Source organism: Aquila chrysaetos, chromosome 14, assembly GCF_900496995.4.
Source record: "Aquila chrysaetos chrysaetos chromosome 14, bAquChr1.4, whole genome shotgun sequence".
Taxonomy (NCBI): domain Eukaryota; kingdom Metazoa; phylum Chordata; class Aves; order Accipitriformes; family Accipitridae; genus Aquila; species Aquila chrysaetos.
The window spans coordinates 5,374,697-5,396,255 of record NC_044017.1 but is presented as its reverse complement, the minus strand read 5'-3'; the positions used below and the strand labels follow the sequence as shown (position 1 = coordinate 5,396,255).

The following is a 21,559-nucleotide window of genomic DNA, read 5'->3' as shown; positions in this document are numbered from 1 at the left end:
GTTACAAATAAAGACTTGGGACAGGTCTTTTGAAGGTTCATTTTTATATGGATTGCATATTGGATGAGTTGTTCTCTTTGAAGTAAGTTTTATGCACTGCTGACAAATTCTTTAAAAAAAGTCCTATTGTATAATGTTCTTCCTCTATGTTTTCCTTTTAAGTATGCATTAAAATAAAATGTGAGACATGAAAATTCTGACTGTCTTCTCTTTTATAGATTTCTTACATGATCTCAGCATGGGCCAGAATGTGTAAAATTCTTGGAAAGGAATTTCAGCAGTACCTTCCTGTTGTCATGGGACCTTTAATGAAGACTGCATCCATTAAACCTGAAGTAGCTCTTTTAGACAGTAGGTTTAAGAGATAATGTTTTGCTTGAAAAAATACTGAAATAAATTATTTTGTAGCACTTTTAGATTTTATTTTTTTTTTTTCCCCCCTCCTCTGTATAACAGCACAAGATATGGAGAATATGAGTGATGATGATGGTTGGGAGTTTGTAAACCTAGGAGATCAGCAAAGTTTTGGAATTAAAACTGCAGGCCTTGAAGAAAAAGCAACTGCATGCCAGATGCTGGTGAGTAACAGGACAGTTTTGGTGATCTATGTATTGCTGGACAACTGAGTCTGAAGCCAAAATCTGTAATGAAAATATTCTTCATAGTATCAAATGAACTTGTTCTGTTTTTCTTCACGTGGTAGTGTTAAGTTTGGATTTCAGACACTTCATTGCAAGTGACTTACTTGATTTAAAATAGTTTCTTTAGTTTGGAGCTTCAGTTTTTAAGATGAACAGGTAGTTTTCCTTTGTTAGCAAAACTTCTGAGGAATTGGAGATGTTAAAGAGTAGTTCCGTTTTGCAAATATTGATGTTTCTGAACTTGGTTTGAAAAATACATGCATATACTAAGAGTGAGAACTCATGCTGCTATCAGGGTTTCTTAAAATACCACAGTGGAGGGGGTAGGCAAATCAATTATTGCATGTTTTTTAAAATAAATTTAAAAAAAACTTAAATGTAACAATCTTTCTCACCATTACATGGTTGAAAAATATTAGTAACAGTATTTTCCCTTAAAGGTGGCATTTCCATGCTTTGTGTTTCAGGTTTGCTATGCAAAAGAGCTAAAAGAAGGATTCGTAGAGTACACAGAGCAAGTTGTAAAGCTGATGGTTCCCTTGTTGAAGTTCTATTTCCATGATGATATCCTATTAACGAATTCTACTGTGAAAATGGAAACTTAGTTTGGAAGCATCAAAGTCATGCTTACTATTTTCCTAAATGAATTGAAAGTGTTAGTGTTAAAATATTCTGTTGCTTTATAACAGAATTTTTTTCTGAGAATGTTGTTTTACACACTATTTTAGGCAGTGTATCCTGTTTTTTCCCCTATTTTCTTTTTAAATAAGCATGTCTATAATGCTGAAAGCAAACAGTAGAGAAAGTGATGTTTGTGCCAACAAAGAAGAACTTGAATAACTTTTCTGTCATGGCCTGAAACAGGCTTGAATCAACTTTGAAATAGCAAACAGTTTAATTTTCCTATGATCTTAATCTGCCTCTAGTTAAGAAATCAAATGCACTGGACTGTAATAAATAAGATCAATTTCAGGTAGAAAACTAATAACTTCATTATGGTGGTGGGTTTCTGTTGGCCTTGATTGTTTTATTTCCTTAATAATGAAACGTGTCCGAGTGGCAGCAGCAGAGTCGATGCCCCTACTTCTTGAATGTGCTAGAGTTCGTGGGCCAGAGTACCTCACGCAGATGTGGCACTTCATGTGTGATGCACTCATCAAAGCCATTGGGACAGAACCAGATTCAGATGTTCTCTCAGAAATAATGCATTCTTTTGCAAAGGTAACTTTCTTCCTCACTAATCTTGTGGTGTTACTGTTTGTAGCTTTTTACGGTAGGAAAGGACATGTGTCTGATGTTCATTTAAACGGCTGGAAGAAATGCAAGGCTTCCACTACATGAATTTTGGTTTGACTATAAATGTTGTTATAGCTGATTGAAAAACTTACTTGTACTTTTTTTGCAAGAACCAAAATACCAAAGTATTAACTTAAAATAATTACCAGATTTGTTCATTTTAACCACAAACCACTGAAGTTATGTGCATGAAATGTACAGTGGTACTATGCCTTACTTGTATAATTTGAGCATTGATCACCATGTGAATGTTCTATTAGTATTATTTCTGCTAGTGATCACTTAACGCAGAGCATGTATTAATATTCTCTGTGTGCTTAGATTTCATTGAGACTGCTCGCTCATGTAACTTGGAAGCTGAAAAACTGATCATTTTATTTCACTAGTGCATTGAGGTAATGGGAGATGGATGCCTTAACAACGAACACTTTGAAGAACTTGGAGGAATATTGAAAGGAAAACTAGAAGAGCACTTTAAAAATCAAGAATTAAGACAGGGTAAGTTAACACAAATTCCTGTTAACATGTGATAATGGCTGTTCTTTAAAGCAGAATTCCTAATAATTTCTGAACAGACAAAAAAAAAGCTTAGTTCAGTTTTCTTCAATTTGCATATTTATGTGAGGTAATTGGGCTTTTAAACAACAGAATCTATGAGTTATAATTGTAAGCTCTGGGAAGATGAAGATGGCATCATTTGCAGAAATACTGTAGTTTAATCAAAAGTTGATGGACAGATTTACTTGAAGACAGTGCACATCTATGGTGTTGTAATTTCTGTGGTTTTTTTTCATCTGAAGTCTTTGCAGTTTTCTTAAAGGAATGGTAGTTTCTTATTTCTATGCACTTTTCTTGTCCTTGTGGACAAGCTGGTGTGTTTATTTCTATTTCATGTGCTTTTTTACACATTCTTAAACTGAGCTGTCTCATTACACTTCTTGTTTTTCTGTCAAAGCTCTTTGAAGCTTCTTAAAGACAGAAAATTCCTGTTGCATCTTCAGCTACCATTTCCTATTTTCTAAATTTGTTTCTTCATCATTTTTTCCTTTCACAGGCTTCTTAAGCACTTGTAGAAATGCAATGGTTTAATACTTTTTTTTTAATTTAGTGAAAAGACAAGATGAAGACTATGATGAGCAAGTTGAAGAGTCATTACAAGATGAAGTAAGTTGGTTTGGGGAGCTTTTCCACTCATAAAGCACCAGGTTGGAAATACCTTACACGGATATGCTATGCTACTCAGTTAAAGCATAGTGCATCCTCAGAATTATTTCTTCCTGGAATAATGTTCTGTTACCATATTCCTTCAAAACTTCTGGTAAGAAATGGGTCACACTACATGTGTGAATTAGCAAATATGAAAGGTTTCCTTGTCCAGTATACTGAAGGAAGAAGTTCAGGATAAAGCTCTTCATTTTCTCCATCCTCTCAAACAGTTCTTGGATGACTTTAAATAGTCTGCTGTCAAATGCTGTATCAGTGATAATCTATGGCCTAAACCTGCTGACTTGCTTTTTCTTTGTGCCTTATGACCTAGGTAGCTCTTATCCTTGAGCCTACCTCTGATGCTATTTTAGGTCTATTCTTTTTGAGACAGACTCCTGACCTGACCCGTCAGAGGTCTGGGTATCAAAGGAGGACAGCAGGATGAATAGCTGGCATAATGTGCTTGCTTATGAGAGAATACCAAAGTGACTACTTATCTGCTAAGATACTGAAGTAACTTTTTAGTTTGAAGTGGAGGTGACTGTGGAAGAGATACAGTAGTTCTATTAAATCATTAATGGTATGCAGAGAGTAATAAAGAAGAAGTAGTCACTGCTGCTTATAACATGAGACATGAAGGATACTCGGTGAATTTAAGAACTAAGAAAATTTTTTTGCCACACAGTGCAGGTATGAAGCTTGTGAAGTTGAATTGTGAAGCTTGTTTTTACAAGTTTAACCTGTATGCAGACTCCAGAATGTATCTTAACAGATCATGCACCCATATGTAAATACTTTCTTAAACAACAATGCAGTTCTTGAGCCCTTTTCCTTTGGCAATGTTAGGCCAGCATTCAAAAAGATAGATTTCTGATACCTACATACTGCTTGGGATCAAAAAATAACAAACCTCAAGTTCTGAGCCAAGAGCCTGTCCTGATTTTTTTCTCCCTTTCTCATTTGCAATGTTTACTGTTAGTTCTTGTAGACAGTGAGTTAGGTGGTTTGTTATCTTTTTTCTTATGTGTCACTCTCTACTGATAATGAGAGAAAATGCTAGCAAGCAGCAGTTTCAGAAAAGCTGAATCCATACTCTGCAACGGAGTTGCAAGGCATCTTTAAAAATGCTTTACTTTATATTTGACCTTGCTGATTTGTCTTAAAGACTGCAAGGAAGGCTTGTCTGCATTACCCTATGAAAGCAGGAGTTGGACCAGAATGTCACTTGCCATATGGACAGAATTAATATATGGTAATGAGTAACATTTGGATATACACCTTTCGTCCCAGAATGTGTTTATGTAGCCCTTATCTCAAGGCAGCAGAAATATAAGGGAGTACAGAAGTTGTGAAAGATATTCAAACAGTAGCTTCAGTAAGATATCCAGATACAGCCCTAGCTTAGGCAATAACTAAACTGCTGATTTGATAGAGAGTGGGAGAAGGCATACCCTAAGCAAGTGTTATGCTTTCCCCTGACCATCTCTTATCAGCTATTAGTAAACAGGCAATACTAGGCTAGGTGGACCTTGTGGTGTGCTGCAGCAGTCTCTACCTCTGTTTTCATTTGCGTGTATGTTCCAGAGTTATTATGCCTTGACAGTGCAGAAGTTGTCTAACCGGGGATGGTTTAAATATCCAGTTGCGGGAAGCTGCCTGTTGCATGAGGAATACTTATTAGTTTCTCACTAGGGACCAGAAACTAGCTGTATTCTGTTTTCCCTGCCTGTTAAAGTATGAACTGATTAAATGAACCATACTGAGTACAGCAGAACTTGCTTTAAAACAAAATTAAATGGTTTTCTCAACACAAGTGTGTCCAGGCAACAATTCTTGCTTGCAGATATAACACGAATTCATAGCTGAATCTGAGCAAAGGATCTTTACTTCATCAGAGCAACTGATGTCATCTATCTTGATTTCTGTAAGGCCTTTGACACGGTCCCACACAACATCCTTGTCTCTCAATTGGAGAGATATGGATTGGATGGATGGACTATTGGGTGGATAAGGAACTGGCTGGATGGCCATGTCCTAAGAGTTGCGTTCAGTGGCTCAATGTCCAAATGGAGATCAGTAACAAGGGGGGTCTGTACTGGGACCAGTACTGTTCAATGTCTTTATTAAGAACATAGGTAGTGGGATTGAGTACACTCTCAGCAAGTTTGCAGATGACACCAAGCTGAGTGGTGCGGTTGATGTGCTTGAGGGAAGGGTTGTCATCCAGAGGGACCTGGACAGGCTTGAGAGATGGGACTTTGGGAACCTCAGGAAGTTCAACAAGGCCAAGTGCGAGGTCCTGCACGTGGGTTGGGGCAACCCCCAGTATCAATACAGACTGGGGGATGAATGGATTGAGAGCAGCCCTGTGGAGAAGGACTTGGGGATACCGGTGGATGGAAAAATTGCGGCTAAGCCAGCAATGTGCACTTGCAGCCCAGAAAGTCGGTTGTAACCTGGGCTACATCAAAAGAAGTGTGGCCAGCAGGTTGAGGGAGGTGATTCTCCCTCTCTGCTCTGCTCTGGTGAGACCCCACCTGAGCATCCAGCTCTGGGGTCCCCAGTACAAGCAAGACATGGACCTGTTGGAGTGGGTCCAGAGGAGGGCCACAAAAATGGTCAGAGGACTGGAACACCTCTCCTGTGAAGACGGGCTGAGAGAGTTGGGATTGTTCAGCCTGGAGAAGAGAAGGCTGCAGGGAGACCTTATAGCAGCCTTTCAATATATAAAGAGCTTACATGAAAGAGAGAGACATTTTACCAGGGCCTGTAGTGTGTCGTGGTTTAACCCCAGCCAGCAACTAAGCACCACGCAGCCGCTCACTCACTCCCCCCCCACCCAGTGGGATGGGGAGAAAATCAGGAAAAAGAAGCAAAACCCACGCGTTGAGATAAGAACGGTTTAATAGAACAGAAAAGAAGAAACTAATAATGATAATGATAACACTAATAAAATGACAACAGCAATAATGAAAGGATTGGAATGTACAAATGATGCGCAGTGCAATTGCTCACCACCCGCCGACCGGCACCCAGCTAGTCCCCGAGCGGCGATTCCCCGCCCCCACTTCCCAGTTCCTATACTGGATGGGACGTCCCACGGTATGGAATACCCTGTTGGCCAGTGTGGGTCAGGTGCCTTGGCTGTGTCCTGTGCCAACTTCTTGTGCCCCTCCAGCTTTCTCGCTGGCTGGGCATGAGAAGCTGAAAAATCCTTGACATGAGTCTAAACACTATTTAGCAACAACTGAAAACATCAGCGTTATCAACATTCGTCTCATACTGAACTCAAAACATAGGAAGACAGTTAACTCTATCCCAGCTGAAACTAGGACATAGTGACAGGATAAGGGGCAACAGTTTTAAACTAAAAGTGGGTAGGTTTAGATTGAATGTAAGGAAGAATTTTTTTACGATGAGGTTGGTGAGGCACTGGAACACGTTGCCCGGAGAGCTTGTGGCTGCCCCATCCCTGGCAGTGTTCAAGGCCAGGTTGGATGGGGCTTTGAGCAACCTGGTCTAGTGGAAGGTGTCGCTGCCCATGGCAGGGGAGTTGGAACTAGATGATCTTTAAGGTCCCTTCCAACCCAAACCATTCTATGGTTCTATCATTCTATCATCAGACCAAGAGTTGAAAAATAGTGGACTTAAAAAGATTGGTTTTACGAAACCAAATCATTAAACAACTTTATTCCATTAGTTTAGAGACCTTACCATTTCATGTGACTTCCACTATTTTAAAGATTGTTAGCCTTAATGTGAGTTGTATCTTTTTCCTATCAGGATGACAGTGACGTTTATATTTTGACTAAAGTATCAGACATTTTGCACTCAATATTCAACAGTTATAAGGAGAAGGTACTGCCATGGTTTGAAAGGCTACTTCCACTAATTGTCAACCTAATTGTAAGTACCTTGCTTTCTTTTAATTTGACACTGATTATTTTTTTCTGATGTGTTAACAGGTCTTCCATGCTGGAATCTTAGAGAACTTGGTAGATAGAATGTAGCAATTACTGTTTTGCAAAATAGAGGCAGTTGAAGGTTTATTCTGGATCAAGTATGAAGTTATTACCCTATGCTTTGTGAACAGCTGCACTTCTGTGACACTTCTGATTTCTGTGTTGCAAGACCCGGGATCATTGACACACAAATATTTTGAGAAATTGAATTTGCCTGGCAGTGTCCGATGCTCTCTAAAATGGATTTCAAGAAGAGGGCCAAAAAAGAGTTGCAGACTAGTGGGGAAAATTGAGACTGAAATAGGTAACAGAGTGTGAAATAGAGGTAAAGAATTTAGCCTAAAATCATTCTTTTAATTAGCTCAGATATTCACCTGGATTTTGTTTTGTTCGTGGTATTGCTGCAAGTATCACTACAGAAAATTATGCGTTTGTAACATTAAATTTAGTCCAGGAAGATTTTAACAAAAATACTAGACCACTGTTACTATGATTGTTCTGTTGATATAATCACTGACTGTACAAAAATTACTAGTTTTAAGGTGGCTTAAATGTTACCTGTTTTTGATGCAGTGTCCACACAGGCCATGGCCAGACAGGCAGTGGGGGCTATGCATTTTTGACGATATTGTAGAGCACTGCAGCCCCTCCTCGTTCAAGTACGCGGAATACTTCCTGAGGCCAATGCTACAGTCAGTATGTGACAATAGCCCAGAGGTTAGGCAAGCAGCTGCCTACGGCGTTGGAGTTATGGCACAATTTGGTGGGGACAGCTATCGTCCTTTTTGCACAGGTACGTACATGCATCTGATAAAAGTATCTGAATGTGTGATTTGGGGCGGGGGGATTAAAAATTGCTCGCATTTTGGTTTGTGAGGTCTCTTCCCTTTGGCAGTGAAATAGATTGCTGGTATAACCTGTGTGGCAGACTGGTGATGATTAGTAAAGTACCTGAATTCCTTGGGCCTCTAATGATGTTCTGCTTAGTAGCATTTCTGTTGCAGAACTTACAGCTTAGCAAACTTGATCTACTTTTTTTTTTTTAAATATAGTCTGAGATGCACATGTTCATTTCATAAAAAATAGCTTTCTGCACACACCTGTCTCATAGTTGCTTTTTATTAATACTGATGTGGTTACATATTAATGCAAAACCCTTAGGATGTCTGGAAAAATTATGTAAGTGACCTGTATTAAGGAGTAGCCTAGAATACAACTAATGTGGCTCTCTGCTTTCCCATTACATAAAAAGCAGGAACCTGATTTCTGTGTCTGCTTTCTTTCTGAATGTCTCCAGTTTCTCTAAAACTTCATCTTGAATTTAAAGAAATAATTGTCTGCTGGCACTCTTCTTGCCAGTCGACAAAGTTAATTTTGCACACTAAGTAGCATCCCTTATCAGAGGTGGGGTTTTTTTCCTTTTTTAAGAAAATATTTAGTCAGCTGTTTCAAATACATTTTTCATGTGAGTCTTGAAACGAAATTCAAAATTATGTAAGAAAATAAGAACCCTGTTATAGGGATAAATTAGGGCTTTAACACAAGTCTTGCTTACATCAACAGAGGTTGTAATTTTCACTGTTAGTGTAAATGTAACTGTCACATGGTGACAATCAAGATGAGGTGTCATAAAAAAAAAAAAAAAGCAGGATGGGAAACCTTGCAGTGAAACATTAGGAGCATTAAAATTTAAAATTGTCTAGAAAAATACTTCCCAAAGGGTTTTTTTTGTGAACTTTTCCATAAGGTTTTTCTGTCTTGCATCAAGGCTAGAGGAGTAGAGACTGAAGTCAAGACAGTTCTGATATTGGAGTTTTGGGGGTTTTTAGCATCTGTTGAAGTCTCATCTTTTCATTAGTTAGACTTTACTTTGGCCCACTTAAACTTTGTAACACCTTTGATCCTTTTCTTTGTATTTGGACAAATAGCCCTTGATTAAACCCAGACACTTGGCTTCTCCTTTAGTTGGATGTTTAGGTAAAATGACCTTTCTACTTTACAGCATACAGCTTACTAGCAGGCTCCTCAAAAGTATTTTAAATTCTTTTATATATACAGGAAAGAAATTTGTGATTTATTTTAATAGATGAAGATGTGCTGTGTTTAGAAACAAAATAAATCCGTGGCATGAGAAGCCTTCTGCCCTGTAGGGTTTACTGTCTTCTCTGAAAACATCATGTTTGTGAGCTTTTATTTATAATTTAATTTCTTTACTGATTAATATATAGCACTGGCATATTGTTCTATTGAGAGTTTGTAGCAGTATGTAAAGACTCCAGCCTATTCAGAAAAAGCACATGTATTAACATGAGCGTCTTTGGCAGTCAGTGGAAAAAGTACAGGAATATAGGGAGAACTTGTAAATCACACAAGAGCTACATTATGATGAAACAAAAAGAATCAAAAGTAGAATTAGTAAAGAGCAAAGAAATAAAATTGAAGGAAAAACTATAGCAAATCAAGTAACTTTCTAAATGGGATTACAAGGTTACAATTTACATGACTGTCAACGTTGCTTCCATTTCTTATGTTGGTGGAAGAAAATCATCAGCTATTCTCTGTGAATATTGTATTAATCAACTGCGTGTGTTTCTTCCTAAATCTTAGCAGTGGTCTCAACTTTTGGTGGTGCAAGATGTCAAAGCAGTCGGTCCTTGGAAAAAAACTATTATTATTAATAGAAGATGGTCTTTTTTAGTCAAAAGGGGTTTTTAGGGATTATTTACCACAACATGTATGTGAGAGTAGATCTGTTTTCTGGACAAGAAGAAAACTTGTCTGCCAAACTGTAGGGAGGAGGCTATGCTGATTCATTTTGATGCCCTCCTAATCTTACAGCTCCAAGGACACACATACCTACAGAGTCAGCCATTAATATTAAGCACTATGAGAAAACACAGATATGAGATTTAGCTTCAGCAGTCATGAAAACCTGATGTTTACAATGCAGACTCGGTTTCCCTGGACATTGTAGGCTTCTACAAAACAAATTCTGCTTTGCAGAAAAGTCCAGCATCGTTATGCTGCATTCAATACACAAGCTAGTGGGTCTGATGACCAATATTTCTGCAGTTCTGTAATGTTTATCAACTCCATAAAAGTATCCTTGTCTAGCTTAGGGTTAATCATGTTTTTCCATAGCTGCTAAATTCTTCAAAAATCCAATTCAGTGAAGTTAATATAGCAAGTGTCATTGTGTAATCCTTAACTGCAAAGCTGCTACTTATTCATCAAAATGAAGTAGTGTGAGATCTCGCTCTTCCTCAGAAATTGGAGTTATTTTGAAGTGTGCTTTTTCTGCACAATTCCACAACCTGTTTTCTGTGCTGATAGAGAATTTCACAGCTTTAGCATTACATTTTTAGCAGAACAACACAAGGGCAATTGTTCCTGCTGCATGTAGAGTGCTGTGAAGTCTGCAGGGACACTAGTAACTAAAAACGTGACATTAATGTTCGTTTAGAAGTGTGCGTGTGGTTACCTGCATGACTATGAAAAAAAAAATATATATAATTGCTATTAACCTAGCAAGAAAATAGGCATTTTTCCTTGATGTTTGATTTTTACGACTTAAATCATGTCAGGTGGATTCACCAGATGAGATTACTCCAATGAGCTTTTCCTAGTGCACCTTTTAGTGGTGGGAGGTCTGTATATGTATGTACATATATATATATAAAAATGTGTGTGCACACAAGCAATAGACATACAGCAGGCACGCGCTGTAGACATGCACTACAGTCCAAATTAATGTGAATGTCACTGTATCAGTGGTTTTCATCATCCTGTGTTTATAGAACCTGTTAGATTAAAAAGATAATGCTTGTTATCTATGTTTTTACTATAAATTACAATGTCTTGTATATTGTAGATTGCATAACTCCAATTGAGAGACACAAGAAGATTTTTATTTTTCTTTCTTCTGAGCGTATAAAGCAAATTCAGACTTTTGCAGTAGCTGTTTTCTTGTGTTTTCTTGCATAGCTTTATCTATCTGTTTGTTTTTCATATGACGATTATTGAGCAGGGAAGAACCTAGAAGTAGCGGGACATTGGGATGTCTAGATTTTGGTGTTTGGGCCACAAAAAAAATCCCATTTTTAATACGTGCGGTAGTCTCATGTAGAATTTGTGATGTTAACAAAATATGACTTGATTGTGCATTTAACTTTATTCTTGTGTTGTTTAACGATTAGAGGCGCTTCCATTGCTGGTGAGAGTCATTCAGTCACCAGATGCCAAAACCAAAGAGAATGTCAATGCAACAGAAAACTGCATTTCAGCTGTAGGAAAGATAATGAAGTTCAAGCCTGACTGTGTAAATGTTGAAGAAGTCCTGCCACACTGGTTATCATGGCTTCCACTTCATGAAGATAAAGAAGAAGCTGTTCATACTTTCAATTATCTGTGTGACTTAATTGAGAGGTAAGGCAAAGTCTTGACATTAATGCAGAAAGTAAGCCTGTTTGCAGGTTCTTTCCTTGCATTCATTTCCCCAAACTGAGAAACTGCCAGGTTAATCTGCATATGCTTTAGAGGAGATAATTTGGAAGGTGAGAACTGAGCCTTCTGCGATGTTACTGCTGTTTTTTTAAACAGTCAGTGTTCTCATCCTAACTAATGTCTGTATGGCTTGAAAAAATTCCTGGCTGTTTTATATATACATGATGGGGAAAGGATCAGCTGGGAACTTCCACAGAAGATTTCAGGAAAATTTTTTATACTCTGCTTACATACCAGCATTAATAACTGATCAGGTCTTTTTACTTAGGAGCAGCACACAAGCCCTTGCAGCCTTCTTTTCATAACCTTTTAAAGTAGCTTTGCACCTTTTTGCTTTCCAAAAGCTAGAGTATCGACAAAGTGAAGTATAAAATAGAGAAATGATACAGACAAATTCATGGTACAGTGCTATCTCCTTTAATAAGTTTTTAATAATAATTTCATTTATTATTGAAAGCATCTTGTCCCACAGCTTGTTCTTCAGATTTGTGCTCTCTCCCATAGGTCAATGGAGGAAACAAAGATAATTCTTCTAGTGTGGGTGCAAGTTGCGCTTCATAATTGAGTGGAAGAATGTCAGCTTCTGAAATGTTATGTAGTAGCCATGTTCTGGCTGACACTGTGTTATATCTTAGTAGAAAAATAGAAAGGAAATAACTTAGATTTCCTACAGTCTTTTCTACTATGTGAATACCTTGTGTCTCTTGGTGTTTTATTAAGGCGAGATCTCAAAATGGGTGGTGGCAACTGAGGTGCCTAGACTAATAATAGTATAGTTGTGTAGAGACACCATAATAATACTGATATGTATGCATATACACACACATATACAGAAACTGGGAATTACAGTAGTAACACACTTTTGTACCCAGCTCTGTGCAGGTGGCTCAGCCTTGCTACGTACTTCTCTGGAGCTCTCAGTCCTGCGTTCCAGCAGTGGTAGGTGGCAGGGCTGGAAGTAGATCATGTTTTCCACCCAGATCCCTGGTTGCCAGTACTCCTCTACTCCCAACACTTGGCTGGGAAGGAGGGAGCAGAACGGCTTACTTGCTGTGTCGGTGAGAGTGCTGGCGGAGAGCTGAAGTCACTGGTGCTCCTGACACCAGTAACGCAACCTCCTCCCCCTTGCAGCACTGAGAGAGAGAGGAGTAAGCTCTTTTAGGCAGGGTATTTCTGTCACGCTATTTTACAGTTCCATCTGCATGGAACTCAACTGTTCTGTAAAGTTCAGAACTTCTTCCTGATAAAGTGTAGGCTGATTAAAGGATTGGCTGGTTAAATATTAACAGGAGAGGGAACATTCTGTCAGGAGGCAACAAAGCTATGCATACTTATTCAGCTGAGTGAAACTTAGATGTAAATAAGCAGCTTTAGAATAAGATATTTCAAAATCACTCAACTTAATGTAAAATGCTTACATCAATTTTTTTAGTTAAACTTTAATTTATTTGTAATGTATATCTTCATTGTAACAGCAACAACCCAGTTGTCCTCGGTCCCAACAACTCTAACCTTCCCAGAATATTTGGTATAATTGCGGATGGTGAAATTCATGAAGCTATTAAACATGAAGATCCATGTACCAAACGGTTGGCTAATGTTGTTCGCCAAGTGCAGGTAAATAAATGCTTGCTTAGGTATAAAGGCAACATTTAGAATCTACTTTCAGAAGTAACCGAACTGTTAAACCAATTTTGACAGCCTTGTCACCTTAGAGAATAATGCTTCAACCAGTGATCTTGGAGATCCTTGGACACTCCTTGAACCATTAATGATAAAACTTGGTAACATTTGCACTTCAGTAAAGTCTGACTCTTTTGATAAACTTCAGAAGCTTATTAATTTAAAAAAAAAAAAAGCTTTAAGATACTTGCAGCTAGATAGTTAACATGCTAGCCAGTATTAGTTGTTTGTGGGGGTTTTTTTTCTGAGCCAGAAATTAAAATCCGGAGAGAAATCTGCCTATCTCTGTATCAGTGAACTGTTCTGCAGGATTTTATCCAACATGTGGTTCCTGTAAAGGTTCCCCAGCACCCTGTGGTGACTTAATAATATAGCAGAGCCTTGGGATCTTTGCTAGAGAATGAGTGCAAACCACAAGTAGTTTTACTACTGCCCTCTTTAATCCAGTGCAAATACAGGCGGCTGTTCAGTGTTTTCCCTGCCTTTGGGGAACTGCCTCAAGGTTCGCTTCCTTTATGCCATAATGAGTACTTACGGTGCTGGGTGACGGGCATGTCCAAGTATTTAAGCTGCAGCTCTCTACGGTGTTGTAAGTGGTAGTGCTCATAGGGCAGATCTGATCCGGGGCCAGATGTTATCAGGTGGACGAACTTGACAGTTGCAGCACCTAATGATAGAAAGTGTTGTGCCTGGCAAGCATATGGTGTATAAAAAAGTGTAGAGGATTTGGAGCAGCAGCTGTTCAATTATTGTCCATTCTACCTGGCATGCTTTGGCAAAATTCAGGCTCAAGAATTTCAGGAATACTTGATTTTGGAAAATATTCACTTGGATGAGTGTATCAGCCTGTGAGATCCATTATGTCTGGTAGAAAATGACTTGTTAAAACTCTGAAGGCATAAAAAGAATGAAATCAAGCAAAGTTTCAAAGTGAAAGTGGAATAAGTGCCTGCTCTAGATTCTGGCTGTCAGATATGAATCCTTCTGTTAGTACTTAAAGTCTGGGTGTGGAACTTTATATTAGGGTATGCTAATGCATTTGTTCACTTTACCTTAAGTGCTTAAGGTTAGTTGATTTTTTTTTTTTTAATTTATTTTATTAATAATGCAGTGGCACATACATGTAAAGATTAGTTGTGTATAGCAAAGTCTTGTTTTGGCCAGGAACAATAGGAACGTTAATACGGAAACAAGACTTCTGCATTGGTTAAATGATTTACGTTCAGACTGTGGGGGAAAAATCGTAAAGGTCATGTTTTTTTAAAAATACGGTTTTAGCATACTGTTACCAATTGCGTGTCTCTTCACACATAGTACTTTGACTTTAGTAAAGCACTGTAAATGTTTTATACTATGGTAGGAACTTTAAAGGCTGTGTAGTTGCTAACAGTCTGCCTGCTGCTGGTGCTACTGCTTCCCAGATTCCAGAAGAAATTCTTTTTTTTAATGATCTCAGTAAGCTGTTTCTCTGCCAGCATCTGACATGAGCAACGTTATGGTCATAGTTGGAATTAAGCATGAGGAAAAAAGTTTGTTTAGGTATTCTTAGGCCAGAAATATTTCAGTGTAGAGTATGAATTTAAATGGGTGTCAGAAATGCTGGAAGAGCGAGCACATTTAATTCTGCAGTATTCCATTATACGTTGAGAGTCTAAAATGCCTAATATTATTTAAAACTAAAAACACAAACACAAATTCAACTTAAAGAATTTGAAAGCAAAGTCCTCCAAATTCTGTGAATCCATTTTTATTTGATTTTTTTTAAAAGTGTGTGAGGAAAGGGCATTATAATAGAGCTGAAAATAAAATACACAAAATACAAATTAAAACAATTTTTTTTAACAAGAATACTGCTGTCACTAAAACCAATCTAAAGACCTACAGCTAGTCACCTACAATTTTTTCTTTCCCTATCATTGTCCTTTTAAAGAAAGCAGGGTGCCAGTTGCTTCCAGCTTCTATTGATAGTGAATAAATACTTCTTCCCCACCTTCTTTAATTTTCAGCAATTTCTGGTACCGTTAGAACCAGTCCCTGCTGATGGTGACTTTAAAAGCTAATGTCTCAGCCGACGGCTGTGGTAACACAGATGAGGTATACTGAGGGGCGGGAAAGCCTGCTGTGTATGTTCTCTTCTCTCCGGGAAGTAATTTACTATTCCTTTCACTAAACAGCAGTGCTGTGTTTTGGCAGCAGAATTTTGCACATACACACACAGTGTGTGTAGCACGTCAGGCTGTAATCACAGTGCGCCCGTCCTCTGAATGCGTTACTGGCGCGCCAGTGCCCAAAAGATGCTCTCGTGTTTAGACATGGTTCAGTTTTGCCCGAACGTTGACCTTTTAACTTCAGTGCAAAACGGAGCAAACGTTTTAGGCTGTGGTTAACTTAAGAGTGTCAATTGTCGTTTGACCCGCTTAGTTACAGGGCGTTCCCGGGAGGTTTGAGTCAAATACTCTGCTACTATTTAACCAGTAAATAGTTAGCACTGCCTCTCTTTAGCATTTTAGAGCATCTCTAGTTGAACCCGTGTAGGACTGTGTGTAACTGAAGATTTCAGTCTGTTCTCTTTGGCATATATATTACAGGAATAGGCCCAGTGAATATTGAGCTTTGTAAACATACGAAAGTTTAGCATGTGCCTTGGAAGCTTGTCAGCCTGCATAAAGCCAACTTCTCATTTGTTTTCTAGGCATCTGGAGGACTGTGGACAGAATGCATATCACAGCTCAATGCAGATCAACAGGCAGCCATACAGGAGCTCCTGAACTCTGCTTGAAGGGCCTTAATTATCATCTGCAAGAAAACTAACTCCAAATAAACGTTTACCCTATTGTTTAGGTTTCTTTTGTTTCTTTTTTGAGTAAAACCAGAACTGTAGTGCGTGTAGGCCGTTCTTCTGCAACCTACAGACAGTGGCAGCAGGAAGAAGCATTCTTTCAGAAGGGTGTTTAAATCGGTTTCTATCCCACAACACGGAAGAAGTTTCCTGTAAACCCTACAATAGCACTGAAGAGTATTTTTCTAACGGTATAAGCCATCCATACGATGGTGAAAGGGAAACAAGTTGAATTTTCTCATTAGACATAATGAATTAAGAAACAGCTTTAAGACCTTCAGCGGTAGATGTACGTTATAACAGATAAACGTTTCTCTACATCTAGTGTTAATTGTATTAATTGGAGTGTGAGTCTTTGTAGGGTAGAAAGTGTCCTTCTGCCCAACAAGTTAGTAGATCAAAAGATGAAAAACTGAAGACAAACATCGAGCATGAAGACCTCATTGATCGCACTTTCAGATTCCCAAAAACAACTTGTACAGTGACTCAATGAGGAAAGCTGTTCAGCTTCCAGCCCTTGAATGTGAAGTCTCTTTGGCATGTCTGACAGTATCTCATTCACTCCTCAATAAATGACATTGAAACACAAGAAGCTTGTGTAGAAGTTCAGTGATGTGTGGTTCTTTTAATTTCCTCTTGTGAAAAGGTGCAAGTAACAAACTATACAAGTCATGATTTTATATTGGAAACTTTGTATATTGTTGCCTGTTACAGATTTTATGCATTTTCGTTTCTTGACTTTTTAACAAATTTTTCACCTGAGTGTGTAGAATGGAAACTTAATGGCATTCCTTTTATGACAGTAAATTTACATATCGCAACTTAAAAATGTTTTTCATGTTCCGATGCAATTGCATTTCATAACTTATAAAATGTAGTCTTTTTTCCAGCTGCAGAAGTGCAACATGATCTGGGAGCCAGCAATACGGTTACGGTAGTCTGTGTCTTGTTTAAAACAATCGTATACTTGATAGCCTAACCTGAATGAATCAAAAAAACTTTTCAGGTCTTTTTAGTACTGCAAGAGCAATACGTCATTTACCAGCTAATATAGCAGCAAACATAAGCATAGAGTATCTGATTTCTAACAACGGTGAGTGAAGTTTTTGCACTCTATTACTTTGAAGACGTTAGTGTATGCATTGATCTTTAAAAACTTCAGTTGTTTACGGGAAGTGTTCTTCAAGTCAATCTCAACAGTCTCTTAAAACATAAAAATCTTTTCAAAGAGGGTGTAAGTTTTCTTCCTTTATAACAAGAAAGGGTAGAACTTTACATGTAATAAATTCCTCTCCTACTAAAGAATAAACTTAGTTTTGCCTTTGAAAATGTGTTAAAAAAAGCCAGTACACAATGAAGTGTACCAGAACTAGCCCAGGACCATTCTATCCAAATATTTGTGACAGAAATTGCCTTAACCAGAGGGGTTGTTGACCCTGTAGGTTGTTTAGAGGCAGCTGAAACAGTGTAACAAAATACGTGCTTGGTCCAGTTTCCACTTTGTGAAATATGTTGATCTTGTATGAATGCTTGAATTTCGGTAAATACATCTGGAAAATGAACTGTTAAGGATTAGATACCAGTACTGTGAGAGAACTAGTAAGTTGGGTCATTTATTTCAAGCACAGGTCCTGACTACAAAAATTGGGCCAGATCATATCCATCATCTTTCTTGTTTGTGGGTTTGGGGTTTTTTTAAGTATTTTTTATTTTAATTTCTCCTCACATTTAAGTTTTTCCCTGCACCTTGCTTTCTGTACTTTTTCTCAGAGCTTCAGGCTTAGAATTTTTTTTCTTTTCCCTTCTTTGGACTACCACTATGTGGAGGAAATTGTAGGACATTTGGTATTTCCCTGAAACAGCATCAACTTTGGCTGTCTGTAATGTAAGAGAGCAGCATTCGACTTGCTCTCCTAATGGTCCAGCTTTTATTGTCCTTCCTTCCTTTCAGTCCGAGTAAATGAGAACAAATAGAACCAGGAGATGGGGTTGCTCCATGTGCCAGAGCCAGCGCAGAGCAATTTTGTGCTGTTGCTTCTACCTTTGTTAACGATCATTTTATCAAAGGAAAGGGCACCGAGTGAGTCGGCGTGCCAGCCTGACGGGTAGGTCCGTTCCAGAGAGTACCTGGAGGTCTCCTCTTGCCTGTCCCCACTGAACTTGTCAGGGTTAATCCAAAAGCTTCTGTAGCATTTTCTCAACTCACCCAAGCCTGAAAAACTCTACCCTGCCTTTCCACCTCTTTAAAAGCTGTCTGAATCACTAATCTTAGCTTTTCAGGTTCCTTAACTGATGCTTGCAGTACAGATTTTTTTAAGCAGTCAACCATTCTTGATCTTCCACAGCACTTAAGTACTGTTGCCCAAACAAAACATAGTAGAACAGCAGCTTTATCTGCAGCTCTCAAAGTCACCTTTAGGAAGGAGTTGTAGGAATCTTAACTGTGGTACTGATATGGGAAGGGTCATAGTTTTATTTCAGCCATTTTTCCTGAGTGTAACTCCAGTCATGCTTTATCAAAATGCTCAGCCATTGCGTTTGGTAAGAGGTGTACCTAATGTAGCGTAAAGAGCACCGCAAACAATAGCAGTGCTCTGCTTTGGCAGAACAAAGAGGTACCGAATCCACCCTAGACATCCAAGCAAAAGTGTTCAGGGTTGCACTCAGTAACAACAAAAACCAACTAGAAAACTCCCCACGCTTTGGACAGAGTATTCCAGTATTGTAGTTTCATGAGCTTATTCAAGCATAATAGTTACTAGCATTCGTGAGCATTGCTTTCAAAAATAGCTCATGTCCTGAAGCTTCGGCAAGTTCCCATCTAAGCTCTCATCTGTTCTTATTGTTCTGAAGGTGAAACTACTTGCTTTTTGTTTGCAGCTCTAGGTTGTTCCTGAAAGAGATTAATGCAGATAAATGTCTAGGCTCCTTCACCTGGCTTTCTCTGCAAGATCTCCCTGAGAATCCTGTGCAAAAGCTGTGTAAGAAAGTGACTTCTAGACTTTGTGTTTTCAACACGGGGTTTGTGTACTGCCGTGGCATTCTGTCGCTGCTTTTTCTTTGCAGAGACCTCAAAGTAATGCTGAGTGCAAGGGCTGGTATTCCCCGGCCCGGCATAGAGCAGTTGTTATTATGCCAAACGTTATCTGTTGTTCTCTACACATCTAGATCTTTCAGTCTCATATACGGAGTACATGCGTGAGAGTAAGACATGTTGCACAGTTGGAATTTTTGATGAAATAAAGAATTAAGGAAGGTGAATTTCCTAATGACTCTGTGTATGCATGTATGTACTGGGTATGCAGCTGCCTCGGGCTCTTGAACTGGAGCTTTATTTTTGTTTTAGTGGTATCCGTAGGAGTGCGCACATACACCGAGTCTTCCAAATGCGCTGAGGGTGGTATTAAAAATAATACAAAAGTCAAGTATTTGCCACTCCATGTTTTTCTCAACTTTGAAGTATTCTACTGTGCATCTCTGGGGAGCAGCCTTAGCCTTTGCTGTTTAATCATTCAGTCCACTCTCATTTTGCTAACTTAGCCAGTTGTACTTAACTTGTATGGGGCTTGATGGTCTCTTACATTCGAAGAAATACATTTGTTGTTTTCCGAGAAACAGTAGACGGGATCTAAGCTTCTGTCTAGTAGAGGTCCTTTCCCTTTTTTGATTATCATGAAGATGTTCGTATTGCTTCAAGAAAGAACATCTCTCAGGACAGCTTAACATCTGTTGAGACTTCAGAGGTTTGGGCTCAATATTGGATAAAAGTCACGGGGTTCATCTTACCCGATACTGGATATCCGTAACAAAGTTTGTACGTAAATAATTGTCTGCAGCCTTATTGAGTGAAGGAAAACAGGTGTGTCTAGCTGATGATATATTTTGTCATAAGGAAGTGTTTGAGACCAAAGGAGACTACTGTATGATTCGGTGCAGATAGATGAGAAATTGTTGGTATCTCAGGTGGCTCTTGGGATGGTGTTTATTATTGGCAGTTCAATGGCTCACTGGATAGCCTTAGTAGTTCTATAATGCAACTACTCAGAACCACTTTTGATTTCCTGGAATCTATTCTTTTCCTACTCCTAGAATGAACCAATAAGAAAAATATAGTCCTTTCTGTAAAAGTCAGCCAGCCCCCCTGCTGCCTCCTCATGTCAGCTCGCAAGGAGATTTCACTAACTCCTGAGGTGTTTCACATTGACGGGTAAATTACCTGCTATTTAATCCCCGTTCAAAGGTGTGATTTAGAAACTGCTCCTGTTTCTGGAGGGTGTAAACTACCTCCATCGATATCTCCTTTTGTCCTCAAGTTAGATTTAGCCTCAGACTAACATACTATTAACAGGTACAATAACAAATTTGTGCCTCTTTGCCACTGCGGAATTAATTTTCCTCTTTCACTGGGAGCCTCATTCGGGAGACAATACCCACTGCTGTAGCCCTGAAGCCGTAAATTTGGTTTGCTCTTAGTTGAGGGAAAGGTTTCTACAGCACCTTTTCTGATGCTGAAGAGGTGTGAGGAGTGGAGACCCATTCAGGACAGGAGAAAGCTGTGTGTTTCCTACCTTTGACTACAAAACGCTAAGCTCAGTAACAGTATGGTTATTCCAGTAGAAATCTGGGTTTTTCTCTTGAGTTTTAGAACACTTTTCTGTATTGGAGCATTTGCTTTTCTAAGGCGATGTCTTGTTCGTTCACAGCCCGTGAGGCCCAAATGTTTGGTCTCTACATTTGTTAGGAGTTCACAGATGTTGGTCGCAGAATTGACTCTGGTCTTTCTAATTACCTGATAGAGAAGAAAGCAGACAGCCTCTCAGCCGTTCCGAGCCTATTTAGAAAATCAGCCTGGGATGATGTTCTCCGAGTGCTCTGGCAAGGCTGGAGTTAGTGTGAAATTCACCTCCTTGGTTTGGAGACAAGGAACGGCAATTTCTGCTCTGGGGAGACTGGTTCTATAATCTCTGTGAGATCTTTTCCTATCATTCTGGTTCAGACCAGTGATATAATTTTCTCTCTTATGTTTTCAAGAAGGTAAGGTAGGACCTAGTATGCTCAAGTCAGTTTTGATTTTTATGATTTTGCTTTCTCGCTCCAGAGGCTGCCCCTGACCTCGCTTCAGGTGCAGGGAATTTTTGCAGCTGCTAAACCGTGAAATCAAAATGTCTTTTGAGTTCAGTATTGGTATCACTCTTGGTTTAAGAATAACTTAAGCCAATATAGCACTAGGTGCACACAAGTATTTGTACTGGAGTTTCACTTACTTAGCAATAGATACTGAAAATTTAACAGTAAGCAGTGAATGCCTTAAGGTTGGTCAGGGTTTTTTTGGAGGATGCGGTGTTGTGTGTTGCTGCTAGCAGAGGAGGTTCAAAGCTCTCCTGAGGCACCAGATGAGCAATACTGGTTGCTGGAAGGGAATTTTGGAG

At 38.9% G+C, this 21,559-nt stretch overlaps 1 protein-coding gene across 1 annotated transcript in view; it reads left to right on the top strand.

Moving 5' to 3' along the window:
• IPO5 (importin 5) overlaps nucleotides 1-16,719 on the top strand; it is a 47,029-nt gene extending 30,310 nt beyond the window's left edge. The window contains exons 16-26 of the mRNA XM_030036469.2: nucleotides 219-351; nucleotides 457-578; nucleotides 1,109-1,205; nucleotides 1,690-1,862; nucleotides 2,324-2,435; nucleotides 3,046-3,101; nucleotides 6,927-7,049; nucleotides 7,679-7,898; nucleotides 11,302-11,530; nucleotides 13,084-13,225; nucleotides 15,984-16,719. Coding sequence (XP_029892329.1) covers nucleotides 219-351; nucleotides 457-578; nucleotides 1,109-1,205; nucleotides 1,690-1,862; nucleotides 2,324-2,435; nucleotides 3,046-3,101; nucleotides 6,927-7,049; nucleotides 7,679-7,898; nucleotides 11,302-11,530; nucleotides 13,084-13,225; nucleotides 15,984-16,070 — 1,494 coding nt within the window. The 3' untranslated portion in view covers nucleotides 16,071-16,719. The remainder of the gene's footprint in view (nucleotides 1-218; nucleotides 352-456; nucleotides 579-1,108; nucleotides 1,206-1,689; nucleotides 1,863-2,323; nucleotides 2,436-3,045; nucleotides 3,102-6,926; nucleotides 7,050-7,678; nucleotides 7,899-11,301; nucleotides 11,531-13,083; nucleotides 13,226-15,983) is intronic.
• Nucleotides 16,720-21,559: the final 4,840 nt, after the last annotated feature.